Raw genomic sequence first — 16,128 nt, 5'->3', positions numbered from 1 at the left:
CTTTAGAATTATTATAATAGATAGGTAATAGCTAAATAGGCATAATAGTATTATATTAATTAAAGCTTAAAAAAGCAGGATTTCTATTTAAGGGGTTTTTATAATAGACTTAAGGGGATCCTAAGATTATATAGTAGGAGGCCAGTTAGCCTTATTACCAGGGCGTTATTATATTAATCTATTAATTAAATATATATACTTAAGTATATAATTAATTAATTTTATATTTAAGAATAAATAAAGTAATATTAATAAAGAAATAGTAATTTATATTAAAGATTATTTCTTTATATATTTTTTTAATTTATATTTATAATAATTTAAATTAAAAATTAATTTATACATAATAAACTTTTAAGTCTTTAAAATAATAACTTTTAATATTTTCCTTTCTAAATTTCTTAACTACACTTTACCTATTCAATCAACCTCCACCCATCTCACGATAGTAGTAGTTCTTATGGTTATTGTGTTTCTTTCCATAGGCCAAGTCCCTTTGCTTTGTGTGAACCTGCTCTAGGGTTCTTCCTCGTTCTTCTGCACGGCGAGCTCGCCTCTTTTGTTGTTCTGGAGCGCCAACCATGCCCGCCATTCCGCGCGGTACCATTTTACGGGATCTAGACCCAGTTTCCCTCTCAACGAGCTGACCATCGGAAGTCGAACCTTGTTGCTCGGTCTCGGCGCTTTCAATCGCCAATCTCTCCGCTCGCTCCTCGGGCGAGGGGTGGCTATGCAGATTCTGTCGGAAGTACTTGTTCAACGAACGATGACCAACTGACTTGCCGGTAGGGAGGTGAAGTTCGTAATCGTCATAAAAGACGGCACGCGTAGGTTTGTGGGCGTGAGAATGCCAGCCATCCGCTTGGTGTCTTTGTCTCGGATCTTGTCGCGAGTGATGTGGGTGCTTATCGAGGCGTTCGAACTGGTGGATGTGACCTTCAGCCGGTACGGCAGTAAGATCTGCTGAGTCCAAAGACGATTCTGAACTATCCGTCTCCCAACCGTCTGCCCCTTCGCCTTCCTCAACCTCGGCTCCATCCTCTCCTGTGAGTTTAGAAGGACGACGTGCCCCGAGCTTCGCCCCTCCACTTGTCTCGTTCACAACCGAGCCATCGTCACTCATCTCCTCATCATCAGAGTAGGTGCTCCTGAAATCATAGAAATCCCCAATCTCAAGCTGGTCACGCTCAGTCTCGTAGGGGATCTTGCAGTGGCCTGTATCGCGCATGTGTGTCTGAATCCCAAACATGGACGATTTAAACTTATCACAGTACAGGCACTGGTGGTGCTCTCGGATTTTATATTGGAGTTGCTTGAGCAAGCCGTCGATATCAACAAGATACTTCTTCTCAGGGATGAACATGCCATGAAAGCGTTCCATATGATGTATGTTGAGAGAAATGGTTGGAGAGGTATAGTTGCAGAACAAGCATGATTCCAGTGTCATGTCAGGATCCTGAGTAGCAGGAACGGGCATGGGCGTGGCTGAGTTGGAGGCCCTGTTGTCGTCGTTATTGCCTTGTGCAGCGTTTGCGACTGAGGGCTGGGGGTGGGAGGGACGCTTGACAGGAGATGGCCTTTGCTCGGTAATGCTCGCCTTCTGGAGGCCTTCAACAACATGGCTGAATTCTTCCTCGGCGTCGGAATCAACCTCTCCTTGGCTAGGTGCGATAGGTTCGCCAAGAGAGAACGTAGAGCTGACGATCGAGGTTGTTTCGTCGTCAGCTCGACCAGAAACAGTCTGTCCACTACTGGCCTCCTTGGTCTTGTGCTTCTGGCTCGACAGGTGGTTCTGGAATGCATTCTCGCTGTAGTATGTCCTCTCGCAGATGTCACATACACGTTCGAAGTAGGCTTTGTCTGCTTCAGCGCTTGACACCGCCCTTGCCTGCAGAACCTTCTCAGTGAAGACATCGGAAGAAATGGGAGGCAGCGAGGCAACCCGGCGTTTGAGGTTGTATCGACTTTGGATGATTAGCCTCAGCTTCTACTGGAGATCCAAAAAATGTACTTACTGCCAATCACTTTTCATGTGCCCCTTCTGCAGATCGATGTTGCGATACGCAACTTGGCAGGTGTTGCAGGTGTATGGGTGCGAGGCTGCACCGGACGCCTGGACACTCGCCATGATAGGAAGCGAAAATTATGCGGTTTATAAGTCCTGATCCGAGTTATGAGGCTTATTTTCTTGTCGCCTGTGCCCTGGTCTTCACAAGACGGTTATGTTTGGGAAAGAAATTCGGAGTTGAATTGGTGGGATATGGCGGGGCTCTGTAGATAACGTCACACAGAAAAGGTTATCAGTGAGATTGATGACTGACTTTTTTTTTGCCCCAAACCCCGCCACGCAAGGGTACTGGGCCCTTCTAAGCCGTCCTCTGGGTGCGACTGACTTTAAGGCGAGATGCAGAAAATGACCAGTCGAAGCATTGCTAACTATCCACTCCGCTTCACGAGCTATTTCTGTCACTCCAAGCAGAGGTCCCCGTTTCTCTTGCCTGCCTTAGCCCGCATATTGCGGCTGGGCCATTGGCCACCATAAGGTGGAGCTGGTCCACTCTCTAGTCCAAGACTGGCAAGCAGCTGGTGTCAAAGAGATCTTGGTAGTAGGGACTACATGTAGCGTCTGTTAGGGACAGTTAGCTAGGGGCGCATCATCGCCTCTTTCGAGAGGCTGACCAAACAGCTCCTGAGAGCGCAGACTGCCCTCAGATTAGACGACATCTCCCACGACCAGCATACCCTACTCAGTTTCATAGAACCAACTTGTATCATCAACTTTGTGTAAAATATCCGCGCACACTATTTCGACACCTCTCCTCCTCATGCGATACTTCTCTAAATTTTGACATCTCTTTATCAAATCCCCCACCTCTTACGCATCCTCCAGGTGCCCATCGAGGCGCGACCCCATCCTCCCATGTCATGACGCCCGATGCCGTTCGTCCCCGGGACAATTCCATCGAACTCACGGCAGATCTAGATCTTCTCGCCGGGCTATGGCAAGAAGCGCCATTTGCACGTCTGCCCCCCGACGCGCCCCCTGACCTCATGGCCTATGTTCAGAACGTTGAGAACCCAGCGCGAGTCTATGCGATCCATCAAGCGAGTCGCCGCCATGGTTTCCAGCTTCTTGTGGAGAGGTTCGTCTGACAACTATATCCATCCACTCAATATCCTCCGTGTTCTGATTATCGAAGCAGATACATCTTGCAACTTCGATCAGGTTGTGAAAATGTCAATTGCGCCACTCCCACTTGCTTCACATGCAGGCGCCGCTTGGCAGGCCGGGCGCCCATCCGAAGGTATAACACGACAAGTGCCAGGACATTGGCGATATATTTAGCAAGCCAGGACGATCCGGAGAAAGGATTATGTCCGTTCCTCCGTAAATCTCGCGAGCCGGCGGCGGCTTTTGGCAACTTAATTTTCTCTACGCGGTCATCCTCGTCTTCGCATCCGGACCATAACAGAGCAAGCGCCGCCACCTTGCCAAGTGCACGCAAGGAACGGATCTCTAGACCACGAGCACTCTCGTTATCATCCCAAGATGTCCCTGCTTGCCCAACGGACGACCCAAGCGACCCGATCTCTCCGATCCGGCATGCAAGTAAGCCAGCCGCAGCATGCACCCCACATCTGAGCGATCGCGACTGCGACTTGGTCTCTCAGATCCGTGTAATCGAGGCGCCCATGAGCAAGGATCACCGTTCATTCGCCGCGAATCTCTTTGGGACCGTAACTTTTAAGATGCTCGAATGGTTGACACCGCGAAGTGTCGCTGCAATGGCGACAAAAATCAGTAATCTCGATTCAGCGGGGGATTTTGACCTTCCCCAAGGTCCAGCAAGCTTAGCCAGAACTACCGCAGGCTCGGATATTCAAAGTACTGCTCCTGAAGAGTCAGATACAACAGCTTCGACGACCGTAGCTGTGCAACCGCATGCGACTGACATGAATGAGACCTCATTCATACCAAAACCGCCAAAACCCAGTAACGGGTCACTATCAAAGTCACGAAAGAACTCTGCGTCAAAGCACAGGCGACGATCTACTGACTCGAACAATACCACCAAATCTGGGGACAAAGTAAAGTCAACTAAAGCGTCTCAGGTAAACAGCACCTTGCACGAGAAATCTGTGCGACCTAGACACAATAAGAGTTTGTCTGGACGGGGCATCCCAGAAGTGTCTTTGAAACCAGGGTTTTTCGAAAATGTTACAAAACCTTCGGCGCAGTCCCTTTCACCCGCAAGTCCATCAACTTTGGCACATGCCGAGCCTTTTGGTGAGTCCAGGTCGAAAGACGATGCAAATTGTGGCCATCTCAGAATTAATAATTCTCAACGGACGAAAAATCTTGACATAGCACTACCGGACATCTCATCCCACAGTCTGGAAAACATCCTGCCTCAAGCTCTCTCACAGCTCGATGTTAATCTCGTTGACTTCATTTGTGACATTTACGAAGAAGACGGAACAGCACAGTCAGTTATAGCCTCCGCCTCCGACGCAACTCATCCATACCCACGACCCGTGAACCAGCGAAAGCCTCTACGACGTCAATCTATGTCGCGTACAACTAGGTCTAGAAAACAGTGGCAACGTTTTAATGACCAGACGCTTTTCAACGTTCTCATGGATCCGCAAGTCATCGTTCAATCGTTTACTCACGACAGAAAACTCTACGATTCTCAGACACTCTGGTACTGTTTTCATCGATTAAGCCGCGTCGCATGTAATCTTGTATTTCACAGTCTCTGGCTAGCTGCCGGGCGCTTGTTTGTTCCTCCGCAAGATTCGAGGTCACACAATTCCATCAAGGACAATGACTCAAGATTACAGAAGCACAAGGGGTCTCTATCCGATGTTGACGCCGGTTATTTGATGTCGATCTGCATGCATGCATTGGTAGCCGCAGCTCCAGCTGTTCAGGATTCGAGAACACTATATGAGATGTCCCGCGTCCGCTCAAATGGACTGACCCTCGCCGGCCGGAGCGCCATGGCTCGGCAATCTTCGTCTCGATGTTTAGATTATGATGATGCATTCTCAAACGACTTGGCTATCAGACTTGCCCGTAGGCTATTTTGCGCCATTACAGCCAGACGGCACTTTTCTGACAAGATGGACAACGCTGGCCCCTTGAATGAGACCGAAAACAACAAGGTTGATATTTTGCAACCTTTAGTTGACCAGCTCGATTTTCTCAGTACAGGCTCAGCGGCGATTCTGGAATTCCCACAATCAGAGCGGCTCTTGCATGAGACTCGAGTGCCAACTGTACTTCTAGATTGGGCACGCACCATATTACTCAACGAATGGGACGGTCGAGCCGATTTTACCATGGACGGACCATTTGGGGGAGCTTTATCGTTCATCGAGACCCTACGTATGTGCATGCTCCGATTAGCCAATGAATAGGATCTGGCCTTACTAACTTCTGCAAGATGCCAACCGAAATCTTCTCCTTCTTGGGGATATCCAATTTCGAGTCGATTATCTTTCGGAGCGTCTAGATTCGATCGAGATGCCTGTGGACTGGTTAGCGTTCAATTCGACACGCTGGCGACGACACATCCTGGACTATCCTTACATTTTCAGCCCCGACACGCTTGTTTCTTTCTTTCGGTCCATCAATTTTGCCCGGATGAGTCGTATGTTCGAAGAGTCGAGTTCGTTAAAAACTCGCATGAGTGCTATTGTCGATCCCGGTAGTCTCATTACTAACCCCCACCACAAGATGGTTTTACAAGATCTTTTGAGAACAGCTTCATCGAAATACCTAGTTCTCGAAATCGGCAGGAGTAATGTCGCCCGAGATGCCTTCGACCAGCTTTGGAGACGAGAGAAACGGGAGCTCCTTCACCCGCTGAAGGTGCACTTGGGGGAGAATAGTGGCGAAGAGGGTTTTGATTCTGGAGGTGTCCAGCAAGAGTTTTTCCGATTGGCAATTGCCGAGTGCCTCGATCCCCAATATGGTGCTTTCACTGTTGACGAACGAACACGCATGGCATGGTTCACCCCTGGGTCATTGACCGAAGATTGGAAGTACGAACTAGTGGGGCTTCTGATGTCGCTCGCCTTGTACAATGGCCTGACGCTGCCCATCACTTTTCCGAGGGCCCTTTATCGGAAGCTGCTGGGCAAACCGGTTGAAGAGCTTCACCATATCGCCGATGGTTGGCCAGATTTGGCAAGCGGGCTAACAACATTACTGGAGTGGGATGAAAAAGATGGCCTCGTTGAGGACATTTTTGCCCGCACGTACGAATTTTCAGTTGAATCTCTCGGTACCGTTGTGACACGAGATATGAGGATGGACGAGCAAGCGGACTGGCCCAAGGCAGCCTCAAGTTCCTGTGATATTGCACCACCACACATGGATAACCCAGATGACGCTCCCCTTGTTACCAACGAAAATCGGGACGACTACATCATCGATTACATCCGTCACCTCACGGATGTTTCCATTCGACGACAGTATCTTGCTTTCGAGCAAGGGTTCAATTCTTGCCTCGACAGAAAGTCACTCTCGCTCCTGAGCCCATCAACCTTGCAGTCACTCGTTGAGGGTGTTCAAGAAATTGACATCAGCGAATTGAAGCGGTACGCGCGCTACGTGGGCTGGGATGCTTCGCATCGTACCATTAAAGACTTCTGGTCTATCGTCAAGAGGTACGACGAGAGAATGAAACAACGCCTTCTGGAATTTGTGACATCGTCTGACCGTGTTCCTGTCGGCGGCATGAAGAATCTGCAATTTGTGATACAAAAAAATGGTGAAGAAGATGGCGCGGGTGGACACTTACCGACAGCATATACCTGTTATGGCACACTTCTTCTACCGGAGTATAAAGATAAAGAGGTGTTAAGAGAGCGGCTTGGGATGGCACTTGAGAATGCTCAAGGATTTGGCTTTGCTTAATAAGGCGTTTTTTCATGGGATAAGGTATGGAATCAGTTCTGTTGAGCTTTGCGTGGGTAGCGACCAGACTCTATACGCTTAGCCAGCAACTGGAGAGAAAGCACGAGTGACTTTCACAATAGCATATGAAAGCGTCTAATGATATTGCTCAGTTTCAAGTAATGTGTTAGAACTTGCCAGGATAAGCAGTATGCTCTAATCAAGATTGTCGAATAGGTATTCGTCTGCTAATCTCGCATTTGCCTGACATTCAGGTTGATTCTCTTGTTTTTCATCCATCCTCGCCAATCCGCAAATTTCTCATCGCCTCGGGCTGGCCAATCTTCAAGATAACTTGGGCATGTATCCTTCAGCACTTTGGGCACTCCATGCCAGGCATATCTCGAGTCCTGGGTCATGTAGATGGCATCCCCAGATCTGAGCCTCAAGAGCAGATACTGTTTTTCGCTTGGTGTTTCATTTTGAGAGGCTTGTTTAAAGTCATTCGGTGCAATCATGAAGAGCCCATCACAGCCGAAACTCAAACTGATAAGTCCCTTGTCTGTCTCCTCGCTGACATCTCGGTGCATCATCATAGTATCGCCTGGCGTGTAGAAGTTGAGAATGGCTGCTTGGGCAATAGTTTCGGGGAACAGGCCCTGAAGCATGTGTGAGATATCATCGGGAAACTGGGGAGGCAATTCCTCGGGGTAAACACGGTTGGTCCAGTCGTACTGGCCTCCAAGCGTTACCCAGTGCAGTTTTCGCTGCATAACCTGCTTGATTGACAGTGGCTTATGAACGCTGGGGTCCTTTGGGAGAAATGATGCCGGTGTTTCTGGACTGATAGAGAAGAATGACCGTTCATTGTCGTCCTTCCCTTGTGGGTATGGAAGGTTGTAGTGTAGATGTAGGTTGGTCTGGTGGTTCTGGACACTGAGATCACGATGGATCAGACGATCCAGTAAATCCTGTTGCACGTTCTCGGGCACAAGTGAAGGAAGAATCAACAGGCCTATGGTTGTGTCAGGTTGTGGATATATTAAGGACAAGCAGGTTTATGTACCTGGTATTAAAGGGTGGTGTATAACTGGAACATCCTTCTCGACCTGTAAGGCAAACTCAGGGTTGAGGTGAGCGAAACTTTTTGCAACCTGCTCTTTCGAAAGACTCGAGACTTGACAGAAACCAGACTCTTCAAAGGGAGCGCGAGGGTCATCGATTCGAGGGTCGCTGAGCAGACTTTTGTGATCTTGACGCATGTAGCTCTTCCACTCAGCGCGCATCTCATCAGATGGCTGCTCGTGGGCGTCGATCTCAGTAAGGTTTGCTGATGCCATTCTGGCCGTGATGATGGAAACTAGAAGCTTGGACGTTCAGTACATCAGCCCTTTGAATAGGATCCCTTGGAAAAGACCCACGAGTGTTGTTCCTCTTGCATGTACCTAGGTTTTTCCTCGACTTGCTCCAACGAGTCGAGGTTATTCTACTTGTTCTCACAGTCGTGATCTAGAAATCTGGTGGACCACTTGAAGCAGCACGTGACGTCCTCGAGCTCATCGCAAACCTCACATTTCTCTGGTACCTATGCAGTTGCTGGTATTTTCTTCCCGGTTGTCTTTTTTCTTCTTCTTTTTCTTCTGTCATTTTACGCTGCTGTCTTATGGAAATGTCCATGTTCTTTTGAGTGCGCAGAACTGGAACGAGAAACCCATTTGACGAAAATTTTCATATCTGGGTTACCTAGCTCCTACACTACCTATACATTGCCCGTTCAATAGAGGTCACCATGACACCACTACGAGTCTTTCCGTCAAATCCGCTATGTTATTTATCGTCATGTCCCAAGGTTGCCGGGCAGAAGGCTCACTTCAGCATGTCAGGTCGGATGAACCTGCGTCAGCGACCACTTCGCCGACCTACAAGTCGTATTTCCAACCAAGCACAGCAAGTCAGCCCTGCAACTTCACCAGTTGCAGTCACGCCGACCTTGAGTTCCAACGTGAAGGCTGAGGAACCCAGAAGCCAGCCGTCTGCTCAGGAGATTATCGTTCCAGGCTTTTCTCTCCATGACAGTACCTCGAAACCCCGAAAGGCTAAACCGCGAGGACCATTGCCTAAGGGAATCAAGCCCCATCAGCAGGTATTGATAGAGAGTGAGTCGATCTGCTTCAAGCAGGGCTCAACTTCGCCAGTCGATGTGCCGAAAGAAGACAAGCCTGCTCTGGCAGCAGCAGGAAAGTTCTTTGAAGAACGCTACCAGATACTCTACTCTGCCGAAAACCTTCATGACCACCCCCAAAACGACCACACCCCAGAAATTGTTGTACTGGGTGCCTCCAATGCAGGAAAATCATCTTTCCTCAATGCTCTTCTTGGTGGTCGGGAAATAGCCAAGGTGAGCCACAAACCAGGCAAGACTACGACGATGAATGCGTATGGTGTTGGGCCACGTCCCAAGATTGCCAAGGAGCTTATTCGCAAGGGCGATGCACCGCCAAATCACAGCCTGGTGCTTATGGACACGCCAGGCTACGGATTTAAAAGTCAAGAGGCATGGGGAAAGACTATCCTGAAGTACCTCAACGTCAGGAACATGCTTCGTGGCGCTGTGATCTTGATACCGGCCGACAAGAAGCTCAAGGAACCGGATAGATGGATGCTCAGAACACTTGCTCAATCTAACACTCGAACATTGGTCGTCATCACCAAAGCGGATAAGCCTGGGAAGGAGTGGCAAGATGCATGTCACAGGCTTCATACTCAGATCGAAGCCATCATGCGCGGTTTAGAGGCCCAATCAGCTGCCTCCTGGAGGGAAGGGTCTGGGCGTGTACTGGATGTTTATGCCACAGCCTCCAAAATTGCGTCCGTATCCCGCCGGCTTGGTGATAGAGGTGGCATTGGGGGCGTAAGACTTGCAATACTGGAGATGGCTGGCTTTTCTCTGGGAGACAAGATAGAAAAGCAACCTGAGACTAAGGCTTATACAGGGAAGCTCGTCTCTTTTGATGATATCGTTTGGAAATCATGAGCTTGGATGTCGAACCCAGTCGACTCATATATGTAATATCTAGCTCTTAATCATTGTACAATAGTTCGTTCGACGTGATAAGACACCTCAGAGAAGCAAGTTGGTGTGAGGGCCAGCCCCGTCTTTAATAATGTATTAATACAGCATTGAGGGGGTAGTTGCCCGTCCGCGCCTTGCCCCTATGCTAACATCACAACTATGGTATCATCAAGTGTTTTACTAACAAAGGCAGAGACTCTATCCATCACTCCGCCTGGCCTCCATTTGATTTGGCCGATTTTGTCGAAGTGGCAGTTCCGGGTCTACTAATGGACTTGCTTATCGAGTGCCTCAACTTCCTGCTCCCTTTCGTATCAAACAAACTCTTGACTCTTTTCAACCTCGCCCATCTCTCCTTATCCTTTACATCTCTCTCTTTCTCATCTTCTTCGGCATTTTCTACCCCAGCTCCAACAGAGCCAGGGGTTTGAGTCGGCGTGTTGATGGAGGCGGCCGTTCCAGGCTTCTGGGGTGTGGACGGTGCTCCCATTGATCGTTCAGTTCGCGGTCTCGCCGGTGAACGTCCCTCATAAACACTCCGAAGATGTGCTTCGTTCGCGATGGTTCGCACCAACACCTTCCAGCCTGGCAAGTCTTGCCCAGAAGCCTTCTGGGAATGTGCCTGCTTCTGAGTCTCAGAGTTCGCCCACGGGCAGAAGAAGCGATGCTCTCGGGCTGGATCCAAGAAGTCCATAGGGGCTGGTACCAGAATCTCATTATTCTCGTCCACTTCTTTGCTCTTGAACATCCACAATCCTAATCGCCTGAGACAGGTGTGGCATGATGCCGAGTTTGGCACTGCACCGATACGGGCGTTATTGAGGCCTTGCCATCCCATTAAGGCAAGCGATAGTGCGACTCGATTTGGCTGAGCCTCAGCCTCCTTTGGTGCTGCTGGTTTGGTGAAGAAGTCGTTCGGTAGATGTGAAAGAACATGATCCAAGTTCAACTCCTCTGGCAGTCGAAGATTGAATTCATAGGGCAAGAATGATTTTCGTGCTAGCAGCTCATCATAACGCTCACGTAAAGCCGCAAGACTCGTAGTCGCGTTGGTTAAAGACAACCGGAGAAGGGAATCTGCAAACAAGGTCAGAAAACAAAGACGATATGCGCTTCCGAAGAGAACAACTTACCATCACAGCCCCGCTTACGCCAGAGACAATCATCCTGGTGAGAAGTTACAATGAGGTCGGCATACTTGTCTACCAATGCATCCTCTACTGAAGATTAGCGCGATGATAAAGGGTCCAAGGGGGGGAGAGCCTACCTATCTCGGATGCCACGAGAACAGGAACCTCCTTTCCATCCACAACCTTGCGATTGAGTTTGACAACCAGTTCTCGATGGCAGAGAAGACAGCGAACAGTTTCTTTGCTATGGCAAACCCACCCACGCTTTGCCCATTCTATCTCATTCACTTTGTCCGGCTTTGGAGTCCAGTCTGTTATTTCTTGGAACGTGCCTAGCCTTTTCAAAAGGTCTCCTCGATCGGTCGGTGCATATCGCGTGGGCGCCCCTGTAGATTTCTTGGACGAGTCCTGTGTTTGTGTGCGTCGGGAAACGATAGCAGAGAGGGTCGCAGATAGATTTGTTCTTTTGCCAGCTTTGGGTGCCGTTGAATCCGGAAAGCCTAATCTTCGACGCTTTTGAAGTAATTCGGCATCTACGCCGGATACACGAGTTTCTATGCCAGGCGAAGTAGTAGAGCGATTCGAAGGCGAGTCGGTCTCGTGCGCCGACGTGTCGTTCGCGGCTTTCGCGCTCGATGATCCTAAGCCCTGCAATAAGGTATTGAATTTCCGTTTCGTTGCGTTCGTTGACATATTGCGAACGTGGCCGAGCTTTCTGTTTCGATCCGCGATTTTGAGCTGAAGAACGCGGTCTGTATATTTTGTTCAATAAAGACGGAATTTGGTTGAGGTTTGTATTGTTACAATCACAATTCGACTCGAGGTGATGATGCTTGAGCTTCGGCAGCTTTCCTCTGGTCGCTATGGTACCAGCGGCGCATGTAGCCTACCCCTGGCTAGCGTGTGCTAAAGTAGATGAGTTAGTGGTGAGAGCGGCTTCGGTAGTGTACGTCCAGAGTAATCCCTGTCATTCTTAACGGGTTTACTTCTGCGTCAAGGGCGGTTACAGGCGCAACTTGTCAGGTATGACTACCTGTAGTCTTTGCCTACCTAGGTAGGTAGGTATGAAGGAGCTATCGATAACGATTAGAACGTCAATAGCAGGCCCCCACCATCGATCCACCCGTCCACAGAAATTTTTCTGTAGCCAGTCTTTGATCAGCGCGACGTCCAAGAAATATTTGTGTCAGTCCCCGATACTCAAGACAATTTCTTGCTGTTTGCAATTGCCCAGGCTTCACTTCGTTGCATTGGCGTATGTCTGGCTCCAAACAAAGCCCTCCCTCGTGGCTATTCTCTAACAACCCTCTGAATCCAATCAACCCTTCAACCGATACCATGGGCAAGAAGAGCATAGAAGCCGCGGCTCCCAAGAACGATGCCGCATCTACGCCTCCCCCGGGTCAGCTCATGGACTTGGTAGAGAATTTCCTATCTGACCATTCATTCAAGGGCGCTGCCGATGCCTTCAAGAAGCAGAGAGAGAAGAAGGGCTGGAAGGCGACTGCTGCCACCGACGAAGAGGGTAATCCTTCCCTTGTCAGTGTTTACCAGACTTGGGAGGCTACCAAAGGCGATGATAGTAGCAAGTCTAGCAAGTCTAGCAAGAAGAAGTCCTCTAAGAAAGACTCCAGCAGCTCTGCTAGCAGCGACTCCAGCTCTGATTCGAGCGACGCCAAGGAAGAGGACGTGGATATGAAAGACGCTGAGTCGTCCTCGGACAGCGACAGCGACAGCAGCTCCGATAGCGACAGCGATGATGAGGCTGCCAAGCCCAAGGCCTCCAACACTCTGAAGCGAAAGGCTCCCGTCGACGAGAGCTCCTCTGATTCATCTTCGGACTCTGATTCTGACTCGAGCTCCTCCGATTCCGAATCTGACTCGGATAAGCCCAAGGCCAAGAAGCAGAAGCGCGCCGCTTCCTCGAGCTCCTCCAGCGACTCTTCTTCCTCATCCAGCGATTCCTCCGACTCAAGCGATTCCTCCGATTCTAGCGATAGTGATTCGAGCAGCGACTCAGACGACGAGAGCGCCAAATCGGACTCTGGCTCTTCTAGCTCCGATTCAAGCTCTGATTCGAGCTCCGATTCCGACTCCAGCGACTCAGATGATGAGGCTGCTGCCAAGGTGCCGCTTCCCGACTCCGACAGCTCTTCTTCTGACTCCGACTCCAGCGACTCTGACTCCGGTGAAAAGGAGCCCAAGAAAGACAAGAAGATCAAGAAGGAGAAAGAAGTGAAGGATTCTTCCGACTCTTCTGTTACTTTAGACAAGACGTCGCCCGAGTTCCAGTCAAACTCTGCTTACCCACCTCTTCCCCCGGACCCCGTTGTCAACGGTAACGGACGCAAGAAGCAGAACGAGCCCTTCTCCCGCATTCCCAAGAACATCAAGGTTGACGCCAAGTTCGCTTCCAACGAATACGTCTCTATCGCCTATTCCCAAAAGGCTCACGAGGATCTGATTGTCACCAAGGGTAAGGGCTTTACAAAGGAGAAGAACAAGAAGAAGAGGGGCAGCTACCGTGGCGGTGCCATCGACATCCACGATAAGAAGGGCATCTATTTCGATGATTAAATACCTTTTTTTGAAAATTATTGTTTGAGAAGTCCAAAATTGGAGCAGGATGAAGCATCGTTTGTTTAGAAATAGCCGGCGTTTGGAACGTGACACGGTCACCGCCAAAGATACATAGATTCATTCTACTGCCATTCTAGGGGCACTATCCATGTTTATTAGACTTTTTTTTATTCCAAGACATGATTAATTTCAAAGGTTTCCGGGTATCTCTATGTCCAACTTCAGTCTACACTCAAATAAGTCGTTATACATCATGCCTCAAAGAAGGGCTCGTGTCGTCAATATCCAGGGTACATAAATAATAACCCAACGGTTTTTATGTCCGTTACAAGATAGATACCCCAGATTCAGCTACACCCATACACCAAAAACCTCGTCTGACTCATTTTCCTGTTAAAAACTCGCTGCACTTCGTCCTAAAATGTCGTGCGGTCCTTTTCCGTGGGAGAATTCTGAACTTCGACCGCAGGCGCATGTTGCGCCGCTTCATCAGGAATCTCATCTGCACTGAGGCTCTCCTTCATAATGGCATCTTTTCTGGCCACTGAGTCCCATGATCTGTTGCCATCCTTGGCATTCTGCAGTGCTTCCTTGAGCCACTTGTTCCATTGTTTCGTACCTGGAGCCGCTCCACTGCGGCCAACCCAGCCAGTAAGTTGAGTCTCGCGGATAGCGAACCACAAAGTACGTGTGAAGCTCGGGTAGCCCTCTCGTTGTTCATTCACGTCTGTGACTTCGTTTGCATTCTTCGCGTCTTCAGGTGTTACGTCCTGCCATTGGTACCGCGAGAGATCCCAAAAGTATGATCGAGGGAGCATCCCCAAGCCCCAATATAGTCCGTTGAGGACGATGTAACTTCCACCGATAAATATCTGGGAGTTCCATGTGCAGTTTCCAAGAAGCACGACGCTTAGCATAAGAAGAGTCGTCCCAAGGGCCATGAGAAGCCGATATGTGCGGCCACCAACATGATAGTGACACTCTTCGGTCCCTGAGTACAATTCTCGAGCAACCTCTTCGGTGCACTTGATAAGTAGAAACGCGCCTTCTCGTGTTCTGATCATAACATCGCCTCTAGGGACCTCATTGGTGTGTTTGCGATTCATGAGAATGGGATGCCAGAATGAGGCATAGCCCACCACAGTCGACGCAAAGGATATCAGAGAAACAGCCAGAATGGCGTTTCCATCTTGCCATACCACAGCACAGGTGATTATTGCTATGCTTAGAAGGCATGAAAAGACTGAGAGGATGTGGATAGGCGAGAAGAGCTTGGCTGGGACCGCAGGACGTCTCTTCGTGTTGGCAAATGTTGGGTTGGCAAGCATATCTTGCACTTTCTGCTTAGCCGTAGGACGGCGCGCGAGCGGTTTGGGGGCATCCGCATTGCTTGGAGAGCTGTCACCGGGAGGACGAAATGTCGTTGTTCGCGCTGTGTTTGGCAGAGGAAGCCCACCATCTTCTATATGAGGGGCTCGGGGAATTCTGCTGCTTTGGGGGTCTTTTTCATTTGGCAGTTTCTCAGTGGTGTCTGAATTTGAGCGACGAGATCTGACCCAGTTCAGACTTCGAGTAGACCAACTTTCTTGTGCAGAAGGAGGATTCATATCGATGTCTCCAAAAGAAGGGTCCGTATGAGTGATCTCAAGCACGCGGAAGCTGAAAGGTTGCAGGGCATCCAAAGGAGTAATTATAGTGGCAAAGAAGCCCACAGAGTCGAGCGTGGTTCCACTATACACACCCGTCATCTTTGCGAGTGTCTCAGGCATTCGGCTTGGACGTGAAGGCTTGAGCAGAGCCTGAGGGGCTGGGATCAGTCGAGGTAGCAGGCACAGCAACGATGCCGTGATAGTCTGAGTCTGTTCAGCCATAGAAGATTCCCCAATGACCGCAAGAAGCGTCACGACATCGAGTGACCAATTGGCCTTGACATTGGGAAACCATTTCCAGCCTGGGCTGCCAGGTTCAGCCATCCTAACGGTTTACAATGTGGGAGGGAGGAGAGGTATCGAGGTTTAGCTGGTAAGAGGTGTCCGTCTAACAAACGATATCGAGGAACAATCAAGGGAAAACAACTCCAAAATAGGACAAACGTGAGATACAAGATTCAGAGCAACATGATGACAGAATGAAGAGAAATCAGAATTGAAACTCGGGGCTTGTCAGTTAAATCACATTTGGTAGGGAGTTTCAGCCCTCTCGACATAAATGGTTAACGAGTGGATCGATCGCTGAACCGCTGCGCCACGGCGGCTGCACCCGCTCCCAAGCTTTCCCTCCCCACGTCTCAGCTGAATCAAATGATACAATAATTGTGCGCATTTAACCGTTATCTGTTCTAGATAAAAACCTCAGTTTTGACTCTATGGATTCTCATTATATGATTGAATTCAGATAGGCTTCGTTTCTAGGTTGGATTCAAGGCATAGTCTCAGCAA

The 16,128-nt window shown here is 49.3% G+C and overlaps 7 protein-coding genes; 3 read left to right on the top strand and 4 right to left on the bottom strand.

Moving 5' to 3' along the window:
- Positions 1–424: 424 nt before the first annotated feature.
- Positions 425–2,128, bottom strand: FFUJ_04619 (related to YBR267w; the record flags this gene model as incomplete). XM_023572074.1 has 2 exons in its annotated part: positions 425–1,964; positions 2,016–2,128. The coding sequence occupies 2 exons, from the start codon at positions 2,126–2,128 to the stop codon at positions 425–427; spliced, it is 1,653 nt and encodes a 550-aa protein (XP_023426266.1).
- A 797-nt stretch (positions 2,129–2,925) lies between these two features.
- FFUJ_04620 (related to ubiquitin-protein ligase) lies at positions 2,926–6,928 on the top strand (the record flags this gene model as incomplete). XM_023572072.1 has 3 exons in its annotated part: positions 2,926–3,143; positions 3,204–5,392; positions 5,451–6,928. 3 exons carry the CDS (start codon positions 2,926–2,928, stop codon positions 6,926–6,928), a joined length of 3,885 nt encoding a protein of 1,294 aa, XP_023426265.1.
- Positions 6,929–7,155: 227 nt separating this feature from the next.
- FFUJ_04621 (alkb-like alkylated dna repair protein) lies at positions 7,156–8,247 on the bottom strand (the record flags this gene model as incomplete). XM_023572071.1 has 2 exons in its annotated part: positions 7,156–7,922; positions 7,974–8,247. 2 exons carry the CDS (start codon positions 8,245–8,247, stop codon positions 7,156–7,158), a joined length of 1,041 nt encoding a protein of 346 aa, XP_023426264.1.
- Positions 8,248–8,696: 449 nt separating this feature from the next.
- Positions 8,697–9,941, top strand: FFUJ_04622 (related to gtp-binding protein engb; the record flags this gene model as incomplete). Its single annotated transcript, XM_023572070.1, has 1 exon — positions 8,697–9,941. One exon carries the CDS (start codon positions 8,697–8,699, stop codon positions 9,939–9,941), a length of 1,245 nt encoding a protein of 414 aa, XP_023426263.1.
- Positions 9,942–10,185: 244 nt separating this feature from the next.
- FFUJ_04623 (uncharacterized protein) lies at positions 10,186–11,803 on the bottom strand (the record flags this gene model as incomplete). XM_023572069.1 has 3 exons in its annotated part: positions 10,186–11,057; positions 11,114–11,197; positions 11,248–11,803. The coding sequence occupies 3 exons, from the start codon at positions 11,801–11,803 to the stop codon at positions 10,186–10,188; spliced, it is 1,512 nt and encodes a 503-aa protein (XP_023426262.1).
- A 564-nt stretch (positions 11,804–12,367) lies between these two features.
- On the top strand, positions 12,368–13,687 carry FFUJ_04624 (related to SRP40-suppressor of mutant AC40 of RNA polymerase I and III; the record flags this gene model as incomplete). Its single annotated transcript, XM_023572068.1, has 1 exon — positions 12,368–13,687. One exon carries the CDS (start codon positions 12,368–12,370, stop codon positions 13,685–13,687), a length of 1,320 nt encoding a protein of 439 aa, XP_023426261.1.
- Positions 13,688–14,106: 419 nt separating this feature from the next.
- FFUJ_04625 (uncharacterized protein) lies at positions 14,107–15,663 on the bottom strand (the record flags this gene model as incomplete). Its single annotated transcript, XM_023572067.1, has 1 exon — positions 14,107–15,663. The coding sequence occupies one exon, from the start codon at positions 15,661–15,663 to the stop codon at positions 14,107–14,109; it is 1,557 nt and encodes a 518-aa protein (XP_023426260.1).
- Positions 15,664–16,128: the final 465 nt, after the last annotated feature.

Source organism: Fusarium fujikuroi, chromosome FFUJ_chr02 (assembly GCF_900079805.1).
Source record: "Fusarium fujikuroi IMI 58289 draft genome, chromosome FFUJ_chr02".
Taxonomy (NCBI): Eukaryota; Fungi; Ascomycota; class Sordariomycetes; order Hypocreales; family Nectriaceae; genus Fusarium; species Fusarium fujikuroi.
Note: the sequence above shows the minus strand (reverse complement) of the source record. Positions and strands in the feature narration are given on the sequence as shown.